The following is a 12,266-nucleotide window of genomic DNA, read 5'->3' as shown; positions in this document are numbered from 1 at the left end:
TTATTCTCTTAAACACAAAACACAGGGTATCAAATGCTACTCGCTCCCTTTTAAGAATGCATGCTGTCAGCTTAATTCCCTTTTGAAATATGAAGATGTGGCTGCAGATAAACAGTTTATCTTCGGAAGTGAGAAAACTATTTTCTGGATAAAGTGCGTTCCCAAATATTTGAGGAAATGAATCTAGCTGAATTGATGTTGCAGTTGCTGGATATGTGATGTATTAATTGGAAACCTTGATTTTTTTTTTTTTTTCTTCAAGGATTTGTTATTTCTGATTTTAGTCCATTTTGGGCTGAAACTGCAAAAGCCCACCCAGAGGTGCACAGGTTTTTGAAGGAACAGTGAGATGATCAGAAATTTTTAATTGGATGAATTCACATTTAAGTTGTAGTTATATATTTGAATGAACACAGTGTCTTCTACAGGTAATTATGTAAATGCTGATTAATGTAGACATGTATTTCCGAGAGAAGTACTGAGGCCCCAGCAATAGCTACCAACTTTTCGTTTCATACTTAGATACATGGGGATACACATTTACACTACAATGCGTTGCTGGTTATTTTAATTTTTTTTTTTTTTTTTTTTTTTTTGAGATGGCTCAGTTTTTAGAGTTTCTCTAAATGACTTAGAATCTAAGGGAGTATTTGCACAGGGGGATATATGGCTGTTAACATTATGGCTATTTAGTAGTTCTTCTAATTCTTTACTTTTTTTAGATCTGATATTTTTCTGACTTCTGGTTGCCTGTAGCTTTTGAATTAAAAAATAGCCTCTGGGAAATCAATCATAAAATATTAATTCACTTTAAGGAGGCAAGGATTTCATCTGTGTACATCCTTTTAAAACTTGTAAATGCAGGTTTTCAATGGGCTTTTAGTCTGTGAAAGCGAACTGCAGAGTTAGATATGTGGAAAGACACTTAGCTTTCCTCATGTTGAATATTTATGCCAGTTTAGAACTGAATAAATGAAAGAATAGGCATGTGTGGTGTAATGATCTCAATATTGAACTGTGGTGACTGTCTGAACTGTCCATGCTATCACTGACCAGTAATATAACTAAAACTGAAGAGGTGCATCTAGCATAAGCACCATTGTTGTGCTTTTTAAAACAGCTTTTTATAGCATACTGCCTCATGCAAGAAAGTATTGAGTAGAGGTGTTCTGCACTCTTTGAAAATAACAAGACCTCAAGGAACACCTGAGGTTGTTTTACCATTATATACTCAATACATGGAAAGAAACTAAAGGTAAAAATCATCCAGCGAAGGGAAGATTTTGATATCAGGATTTGTTATATCAGGAACATAAGCACCCTTTTCACCACTCCGATCACATGATTCTTCTAATGATTTGAGGTAGTTTGGAGTTGTAAGAAAACAGATTTCCTCCCTGTTGGGCTATCATGCTAGATGTTGCATTACTAGGTAGTTCTGAGCAGCAGTGACAACTTGGTTTCTACTTTTAGCAACACCATCTACCTGCCAAACAAAAATGTACTCATATATATGATGCTACCTATTCTGTTATTTGAAACAGATCCAACATGAACCTAAACGTTGAATTTAGGCATGCCTTTTCCCATTAATTCTCTTTTAGAGGGATAGTCTGCATGTCCTGTGTATTAACATGAGAAGAAAGTTGATGCAACTGTGAAGTAAAATCCAATGTAATTTTTAGGAAAACATTAAATCACTAAATACAGGGTTTTTTCATGTTTACTATTCCTTATTTTGAGCTGTAGAATAGAGAAATTAGATGAACACTTGAAGTAGCTATTCTTATGATAATTAAGCTTAATTTTTGTATAAAATTTTATTTCTCAGAATTTTTTCACAAAGTTTTTTAAATTAGTTACCATGTACTTTGTCCATTACTTGATCTTTAATTTCTTCTGGAATGTAGATATTGCTTATATATCCCGAATGTCTGACTAAGTGCATTAAAAAAAAAAAGAAAAAAAGTGTTATGCAATTAGATCTTATCCTAAATATTTTCTTTGTTTTTTGTTTTGTTTTTTTCACTTAGGAATTTTATGTGCTTGGTGGAGATGGAAAAAGATGAAAAACAAGCTGGCTTTCTGGAGAAAGAACGTGGCAAATACTTAATGGAACTTTATTACGGTGGATTCATGTTTTGAGTGCTTCTCCTAGACACCTTTCATAAATATTCTAGCTATCAGCAGATTGATATGATTGGAAACCTGGCTCATCAAACAGTATACAGTGGAAGAAGCCTGCTTGGAATATGACTTTTTTTATTGTTTCTGAAAGTCTGTGAGAAAACTCTACAGACATCTACCTGTTATTTCTTAACTCTGCATCTCGATTCAGCTACAGCAAAACTTAGTCTTTGAAGTGAATAGAACCAGAGCCCTTTTGGAAACTTTTATTGAACATGACTCATGGAGAAGAGCTTGGCTCTGAGATGCACCAGGATTCTGTTGTTCTAACTTACCTAGAGGGATTACTAATGCATCAAGCAGCAGGAGGCTCAGGTACTGCAGTTGACAAAAAGTCTACTGGGCATAGTGGAGAGGATCAAAACTTTAAGATTTCTGGAAATATATTTCCCAACTGTCAAAGTAATGGTCCAGTTCTTAACACAAATACATATCAGGGATCTGGCATGCTGCACCTCAAAAAAGCAAGACTGTTGCAGTCTTCTGAAGATTGGAATGCGGCAAAGAGAAGGAGGTTGTCTGATTCCATTGTAGATTTAGATGGAAAAAAGGAAGCTTTGTTAGCTGGCATGGTTGAAAATGTGCCTAAAGGCAAACAGGATAGCACATTACTTGCCTCTCTGCTTCAGTCATTCAGCTCTAGGCTGCAAAGTGTTGCTCTGTCACAGCAGATTAGGCAGAGCCTTAAGGAGCAAGGGTATTCCCTTAGTGATGATTCTTTACAAGTGGAGAAAGATTTAAGGTGCTATGGTGTTGCATCCAGTCACCTGAAGACTCTACTGAAGAAGAGCAAAGCAAAAGATCAGAAGCTGGACAACAGCCTGCCTGATATAACAAAGAACCTGCCCAAAGAGAGGTTTATAGAATCCCCTCATGCGGTACAGAGCGGACCTAAAGTGATAAATGAGCCACTGTCATGTGCTGCAAGATTACAAGCTGTTGCGAGCATGGTAGAGAAACGATCTAGTCCTGCTGCTTCACCGAAGCCCAGTGTAGCATGCAGCCAGCTAGCTTTACTCCTTTCAAGTGAAGCTCACTTGCAGCAGTACTCCAGGGAACATGCTTTAAAAGCACAAAATGCAAATCAAATAGCAAGTGAGAGACTTGCAGCTATGGCCAGATTACAAGAAAGCACTCAGAAAGATACTGGCCAATTCGGTTTAGCAAAAGGAATGACAAGCCATCTCAATGGTCAAACAGGATCATCAACCAAAACAGTGTCTGGCAAAACCAATATGACACCGTATCAGAGTTCAGTGGGAATCATGCATTCACCTCCCAAAACTCTGGGATACAAAAGTACTTTGGAAAGGAGTAACCTGAAAACCTCTCCCAGCAACAGTTTGCTCTTGCATCTGCTGAAAAGCCAGAATACCACCAAACATGTAAAAAGGCACGAACAGAGTGAGAGAGCCAGCATTTTTGAAGACAGCAGCACACCAACAACTATTGATGAGTATTCAGACAACAATCCTAGTTTTACAGAAGATGACAGCAGTGACGATGAAAGCTCTCATTCTAACTGTCTTCCTATAGACCTATCCTTTAAACAGAGGACAGATAAACCCGATACAGGTCCACCTGCATCACTGGATAACCTGACTCAATCCTTGCTTCATAACTGGGATCCAAAGGTTTCCTGTCCAGAGAACAAGGAAGACAAAGACACTCCGAAAGCTTCTAAGCTGAATCCCCATCAGAAAGTAACACTACTTCAGCTGTTACTTGGGCATAAGAGTGAAGAAAAAGTAGACAAGAGTAATGACCCTCAGGGACCACACAGTGCAGCTGATGTGGCAAAATTCACTGTACAGACTGGTAAAAGGACTCCTGTTACTGACAGTCCCAGTGCAAACCGAATGACTCCGTTAAGCACTCCACCTTTGTTGGCTTCTACAAAAGCAGACTCTCCTATAAATCTCTCGCACCAATCATTAGCCATCAAGCGTAGCTCACCACCGTATGCCTGCAGCATCCAGCCGGACAGACTGATGAATACCGCATCTAAGCATTTGATAGACCTTTCTAAAAGCAAAGAAATTCAAGGAGCCAAGCTGAGCAGGAACGATAGTCCCCAGAACTCCTCAGCATTCAGTGCCAGCAAACTGTTGCAGAATCTCGCTCAGTGCGGCATGCAGACTTCCGTGTCAAGTGAAGAACAAAGAGCTAGCAAACAGCTGCTAGCAGGGAACACAGATAAACCTGTTGGCTTGATTGATAGATTGAACAGCCCTCTACTTACGAATAAATTGAGTACGCATGAAGAAAATAACAAAATATTCAGTTGTCAGCCTGCACCCGCTGAACAAGGACTTCCAGGTTCGGAAATAGAAAATCTCCTTGAAAGGCGCACTGTCCTTCAGCTGCTTCTGGGAACTCCCAACAAAGGTAAAAGTGAAAAGAAAGAAAGGATGCTTTTAAGAGATGAAAGTTCTCCAGAACAGACAGATAAGGCTTTGAATGAGCAAATATTGATGGTGAAAATAAAAACGGAACCATCTGAAGAAGCAAATGTTCCTTATAATTCAAATGCACAACAAGTAAGAGAGTGCAAGGGTAACAAATTTCAAGGATTTGTTCATTCACTGAAGAGAAACACAGCTGCTTCTCCAGCATCAGAGGAGTTGAAATCTGAGCCTCTTTCACCTCAAGATTTCTCTTTTTCCAAAAATGGCCTGCTGAGTAGGTTGCTGAGACAGAATCAAGACAGTTACCCTGCAGATGAGCTGGACAGAAGTCACCGAAACAATGAGCTGACACACCTCGAATCAAAGAGTTTTTGCACAGTACCGAAGAAGAGGAAGCTTCATGCTGAGCTCTTGGAAAGTCCATTAAAAAAGATGAGAAGTAATGTGTCTGATGCTGCAAACAATCACACTTCTCCCACCGAGGCACTGTACGGCCCTTTGCTTAACCAGCAAGAACTGAAATTCAGCAGAAGTGATGCTGAATTTAAATATGCTGTAAGTCATGGTTCAAGTAATGAAAGTGAAAATAGGAGTTGGTCTAGAGATAGTAAAGGCTTTAATGTGTTGAAACAGCTGCTTCTCTCAGAAAACTGTGAGAGAGATCTGTCACAACATAGGAATAACATACTAACGGAGGGCAAGAAAAAAGGAAACAAAACCAGTGCAACAATTAATAAACCTGAATTCAGCATTTCTTCAGTAAATGCATTAATGGGAAGCCCTGTGCAACAAAACAATTGTGTAGATCATAGAACATTTCAGTATCCTGTAGCAGTAAAAAGTCCTGCCAGTTCCCCATTCCCTGAACATTTGGGGAGTACAGTATCTAGACTAGAGTCCGACCAGTTTAGCATGTGTCCCATGCCCAGTGAAAAAGGGCCCATCAGATGGGTGATCACAGGTATGGACAAGAATGATTATGAAAAAGACTCTCCGAGACTGACCAAAACCAACCCAATATTGTACTACATGTTACAGAAAGGTGGCAACTCCGTTAGTAGCCAAGAAGCACATGACAAAGAAATTTGGAATGAACCTTCATTTACTGATAGTTCAACTCATGTTACAATCAAAGAGGAGTTGACATCTGATGCAGAGCTTAAAACTCCTTTTAGTAACTTAAGAAGCCCTTACAACAGCCATATGGGGAGTAAGACCTCTCACCAACATGGTGTGAATGGAGAAGTGCATGGACTTCTGGAAAAAGTGCTAACAATCAAAAAAGAGCCAGAATGAACTACAGCCTCCTCAATGAGTTTACAATCAGTGGTTTTGAATCTTTGTTTAAAAAAAAAAAAAAAGAAAAAAATAAAAACGAGTATGAACTTGACTACTGTACAAATTGAGCATGATTTTAGAAAAGCATGGTCTAATTGAAACATGTTTTCATTTGATAAACTTTTTATTTTTCTGGTGATGTTATTTAAAATACATGTAGATAAAATTTGCTTTACAATAGATTGTCACAAGGAAACTAGAAAGGTTGTAATTTGTACAAGACATTTCTGTATGTATCAGATTAAGTTATGAGTACTCTTTGATCAGAGTCTTATTCGGATCTGCAAGTTTTTGGTATAACATAAAGTGTAAGCGTACAGCCTAGGTGGTGGTAATGCTGCGTTTCCTTCCTCCCTGTAAAATAATCCTTATTTTTTTGAAGCCTGAGCATAGAGACTGTGTACTTTTTTTTGAATGTTTAATATGTTTTGTGAAATTTTAAAAATAACTTTTAAGAAATGGAGCAGTCCGTCCAAGGTGTTAGCTCGTCATATTGGAAAACCTGTGTCAGTGTTAATAATTGAAATGCACTGAAATGTATTTTTAGTGCTTCCAAAATTTTTATTGTTATTTTTAAATCTTGTTTGTGGTCCTGACAGAATAGTGGTGTAAAATCTTATTTTCTTCTTTGCCCTGCTCTTGACAAATGCCTTCCTCAGAATCCTTAGCCATAGTTATTAGTTATGATTAAGGGTTTTTTCTAGGTTTTTATACAAAAGGAAGATTTTCATAGGCCATGCAAGTACTGCATGAGTCCTTTTGTTGGCGCATTCCTGTTACTTCCCTGCTTAAAAGAGGAAAGCCAAAATGCCTCTTGGAGTAGTGGATTAAGAAAGTTTAGTACATATATTTGGTGAGGAAAATGGTGGAAAGTTTGTGAAGCAGATGAGCAGAGTTGTCTGTTTAGCACCATCCTCTATCCCCTGCAGAAGAATACCGACTACTCTAAAGCAGCACATCAGACTTCCACTCAAAGATGGAATAGGATTTTAATGAAAAATGTGTTGGCCTCTTCCTACAACCAGGGAAAAGAATCCATATTCTGCCAATATTTATTACTCTCTGAACAGGTGATGCATGGTTCAGTGCACTACCCTTTCACTGCAGAAAACCTGGTTTTAGAATAATTTTTAGGGTTGCACTGAGGATGAAATCGTGGTTTTGTCATGTTCTGTAATGGATGGTGGGACATGTCTGAGAAATCCTCCTCTGCCCTTTTCCTCAATCCCCACCTGTGCTGTGATTTGTAACATCTGGCAGTATCATCCTGAGAAGGGAGTAACTGAAAATTGCGGTCAAAGCTGAGATACCTTAAAAGAATTGCTGGCTGGGGAAGAGCCATGTGGCTCTGCTTTCCTGTTAACACTGTCAGTGTTAACTCCATTTGCAGCCTTTATTTCTCATGGGGGAGGAGGAGGACAAAATCCAGTTCCTCTAAATTATATGCATTATTGCCTACCTTAAGTTTTGCTGAACTTTTTACTCCCCTGAAAAAAATGTTCTCTGTAGCTTCTAATTTCACTGGTAATCCCCTATGCTATCAGCGAACAGCTAAGTAGTTGGCTTGCACAGATGATGAGAGCTACACTCTGTTTTAATTTTGACTGTTTTCACCCTTGAGAGCCGATGACATGACAAAACTGCTGTTTCTGTCCATCTCATGTTTGCATAGCAGAGATGAGTAATGGGGCGTTTTGCTCTTTTCCTTGTTTGGTTTCAGAGATCCTTTTCCTAAACTGCTGGCTTGCTGAGACAGGGTGAGCCGTTGTCCCCCTCTTGTCCTCCTGCCTGGGATCAGTTTCCTCTCTCTCCACTGCAGTCCCTACTGAAAGGGACTTCTCCTGTCTGTCCACTGGAAAATGCACCACTATTCTGTTTTGCCCCCCTGGGGGGGATACTTTCTTTTAGGGAACACAAATATTTGGCGGTATCCCATATAAAACATTCCCCCTGGTTTATATGAGAAATAACAGAGCGATTTAAAGATATATTTTTATGTTATTTGGGTGAAGCGTAATATATTAATGGGCTGTACAAAGAAGATTTATATTTTAAAACCTTCACACAAATCTAATATCACTTTAAATGTCATTGTCTGAAGTATAATATAAAAATAAAATTTTGTTTGTCTTTAATATTGCATTTATAAGTGGCCCAATGACAATTCAGATGTCTCATAGAATAATCATTAACGAGATAAAGTATATTTTGGATTGACAGTGGAACTGAATTCTTTTTATATGAGTCAACCCAGCAGAAATATTAAAAAGATGGTATTTGTTCCATCCATTAAATGTCTCTTAAAGTCTTAATTGATTATTTTTCTTGAAAAAACATGTATATAGCTAGGAAATATATACAATATAGAATAATAGATGGTCCCCGGAGTAAATACAGGGCTATAATTTACTTGAAGGGCTCCACAGAAAAATGCAGTTTGAATGGATTTGAAATAATCTGGTTGGAAAAGCTTCATCAAAACAAAGTTGAGATGAAAAGTAGGGAAGGAGAGTCTAACCCTAACAAAAAGTAATATTGGAGTCTAGGAGTGTGCTTACCTGTGTATTTATTCTATGGTAGTCTATTGTTATGATACATACTTTTGAACATTTAGTTTTTAAAGTTTTATAAAACATTTAAGTTAAAATGTTAACAGTTTGACCAGTTAATGATTTAGCTTTCTTTTTAGGTGATGTTAATGAAAGGGTATTACCATTCTCACAGACGTCAGTAAACTATAATACACAAGAATTTAAGTTTAGGACATGCTGTTCATGGAAGAATCTTACCTCTTGTAGACGTTGCAGTCTCAAGCAGCACATAACATAACAATGAGGCCCTTGAGAGAAGGTAGAACATGCCAACTGAACACTCTTCAGTCGACTGCTAAGAGGGCAACAGTTTCCTATATGAAATTCTCCAATATCACTGATGTTACCCCTCTCTAGGGAAGACATTCTTTAAAATCTACCCCATCCATATTTACAGCCTTTTTAAACCTGAGGACCAAAGGCTCTGTAATAATTTTTTATCTTGTAGCATGGGTGAGTAAAAAGGAGTCACCATTGTCTTCCTTGAGGACTTTTCCATCAGAAAAGGGGGGTGCAGGAGCTGGGTTTACTGCACCAGCAGAAGGACTAGTAGGGCTGGCCATATTTTCCCAAGAAACTCAAAGATCTTTGATTTCCACCAGTCCTGTAGATGAATGACAAACCAAGGTCATCTGTTGAGTAACGCTTGGTTTTCTCAGCAACTCCTGTCTCCTTGATTCAGTAGATGTTTACTACTAGGATATGCATTTCTGTCCCCAGTATGCTTCCTCAGTCTGGGGGAGTGGAAGCTTCAAAGACAGCTCTGCAAACTCAGGAGGCTGAAGTTTCAGCTAGGCCTTTAGACTATAGACTTGAAGAAAAATGGGGCCTTGTCATATATTGGCAGCAATAGCTGTGTAGTCAAAGAGGTGCAGGGTTGATGGGTGCTGTTGTCTGATCTTTCCATCAAAGGAGCAGGGAGGGAGGGAAGAATGTATCCCAGTTGTAGCTGGGTGAGACTGCTGGGGGAAAGCTGCCTCCACCTCATGAAGCAGTGAAGTGAGTTAGGGATGTGTCTATACCACACTTAAAGTTGTAATTGCAACCCCTTGTGTCTTAGACCTGAATTAACTTTAACCTCACTTAACTGGGAATGGTTGCAGCAGCAGTTGGGTTGCTAAGTGCCCAATGCCTTGCTCGAGGGGACATCGGCAGGCTTATGCTGCTTCACCCACTGTGGTGGTGTAGCTTCCAAGCTAGCTGGATTTGGGGATTGACTTGTAATTGCCATGCAGATATGCCTTTTCTTTCCAGAAGAAAGTGTAGGGGACTGAGAACCAGATTTCTAGTGTCTTCTCTGCCAAAGTTTGAGGAAATGATGGGGGTAGTGTGTGACTGTAGAATCAGAGATGTTTTGCTGGAGGGCTTCTCCACTGATACCACATAACCGGGTGGCTCAGTTTGAGAAGCTTATAAACATTACAAGATCAAAAGGGAATTCAGCCATAACTTTCACTTTTCTTAGCCATTTACTCTTAGTAATGTTTTTAAATTTTTAATTTACAAATGTTTTTAAAAGAAAGAAATGAATGGTTTAAATTTTCCCTGTTAAATGTTGGTGAAAGTATTACAGCTCTCATTGACGTCAGTGACATAATATTACCAGTTTGTTCTCTGCCACATCTTACAGAGGAGTAAACTGGTAAGTATATATTATATATATTTATATATAATGTAAATACATCAACTTGTTACACCTATAATATGTTGAAATTGGTTTTTAAAAGGTGATGTAAATAGTGGTTTCCTTAATGAAAAATACATATTTTGTATTGTTCTAATGCAAAGGAAAAAAACCCTTTTAATCTTTTTTGTTATGTATATTCCATGTATAAGTGTAAATATGATCACATAGGTTTAAAAACTTTTGCATGTATGTATACAGTTGCAAGTCTGGAAGAATGTATAGAAAAATACTTTTATTTAAAGTTGTGATTACCTGCTGCATGAAAAGTGCATGGGGGACCCTGTGCATCTGTGCGTTGGCAAAAAAATAAAATGTCTTAAGTCAGGTCAGTTCAAAACACAACAGTATTCCACTTCTGGACATGACTTCTGCTGTGGTATTTTAGCTTTGTGAAAGAATGTGCTTCAAATCAAAAGGGTCTGGGAAAAAAAAAAAACCTACAAAACTACTTTTAAAACAAGAAGTACTCATACAACTATAATCAGTTATGTAAGTTCAGGACTCCATTTTGCGTAATTGAAATATTGTACCAGGACTATGCTATCCCTGTAAGACAAAGGAATATTGATTTTCATTGCCATACATAAGAATTTGGGATTTTACCACAACCAATTTTATTGTGATGTGTCTTCAGTAATTTATCTAACTGGTCTCATTTTTTTATTAGAAATTAATTTCCTCATGTGATGTCACAAAACTGTACATACTGCAGTGTGAAGTTTTTTTAAATCTTTCAGTGTTTACTTCCTGCAGAAGATTTGAATAAATGAGAAAAATGCATTGTCTTGATGGTTTTTAAATCTGCTTTATTTCATGTGTACTTTCCATTATTGGAGTGTTTGTTAGTGGGCTCTTTTCATTGGTGCTATTAATATAAATTTCTGACAACAAAAATATCTCAAGGAACTTAGGAATACACACAGCCTTCAACAAAGCTACTGACTGGAAACAGAGTCATGGAGCTGGAAATGAAACAATCTAAATCAGATTAGCAGCTTTACTTTACAAAGCACTGTATTATGTTTTATTCAAATACCCTTCTGCTTATTAACTTGAAATCAGTGACCATAAACTGGAAACCTCTAAAGGGGAATTTTCATGTGAAAATAATTTTAAGTAAATGTTGAAACATTTTTCAGGTCCCCTGTGCAGGGCAGGAAAGATGTGTATTCCCACTAAAATCTACTTTGGTCCATATCACAAAGAGGACTTTTTAGTTGAATTCCATTTAAGTTCTTAAGCAAACATGTAGAAAAGTGAACACAGTTTGCCTGTGAAGACTATGCAAAGATTTAACAGTGCACTTGCATCTTATTTTGCAGCTTCTAAGTTAGCTTATGATATCATTGCAAATGGTGGATTGCAACATTAGTGCAAGTGCTGTTTCTCCAGAGAAGTTTTGTTCTAAGATGTATAGGCACACTGTAAGCTGTACAGTTGAAAGCAAGTACTTGAGTCATGACTGTCTTGGGTAACAGTTAATTTTCATGAATCATCCTGTGTTTTCTGATCTCTTAGCAATACATACGCATGCATGAGGTTCTTTGGAAGCTTTCTGGAAAGCATAAATTATAATCCATAAAGTTAATTTAAAAACAATAATTCCAACTCCATAGATCTCAGCTAGGGCCTCAAGAAGTATACAGCTGAGCATTTTGATTGTTTGGTATCCTAAATAGAGTAGGATCAGGATACTGTCTGTCTTTGGATATGTCATCTTAAAGTGTGTATATAATGCCACCAGTGATACTCAGCTGTGCTTCAGAGGCAAAAGAGCCTTGACCCATCTTCTGCATAGACTCTTCTCTCTCTTAAGTAGGCCTGCCCCTGATTTGAGGAATGAATGTCTAAGCCAAAATATAGCCATGTGAAAAAGCAATATACCTAAGGAGCCAAACTAGTCTTCTAATGGAAGTGCAGCTTGGAAATAATTTCTGAAATACATACTTCCTCACTGACTTGGTTCCTTCGGATTTGATTCTACCCACCAAGCAAAACCAATGGTATGCCATTGGTTTATTTCTCAATTTATTTCTCAAGTGATGATGCCCTAGG

At 37.9% G+C, this 12,266-nt stretch overlaps 1 protein-coding gene across 5 annotated transcripts in view; it reads left to right on the top strand.

Moving 5' to 3' along the window:
- The window catches only part of NRIP1 (nuclear receptor interacting protein 1), a 79,015-nt gene extending 68,019 nt beyond the window's left edge, over positions 1-10,996 (top strand). For all 5 annotated transcript variants that reach the window (XM_074858093.1, XM_074858087.1, XM_074858100.1 and 2 more), the window contains one exon: positions 2,034-10,996. In XM_074858093.1, the coding sequence (XP_074714194.1) occupies positions 2,403-5,891 (3,489 nt within the window). In that variant the 5' untranslated portion in view covers positions 2,034-2,402 and the 3' untranslated portion in view covers positions 5,892-10,996. The remainder of the gene's footprint in view (positions 1-2,033) is intronic.
- Positions 10,997-12,266: the final 1,270 nt, after the last annotated feature.

Source organism: Strix uralensis, chromosome 2 (genome assembly GCF_047716275.1).
Source record: "Strix uralensis isolate ZFMK-TIS-50842 chromosome 2, bStrUra1, whole genome shotgun sequence".
Taxonomy (NCBI): domain Eukaryota; kingdom Metazoa; phylum Chordata; class Aves; order Strigiformes; family Strigidae; genus Strix; species Strix uralensis.
This window is presented reverse-complemented; position numbering and strand designations above follow the sequence as displayed.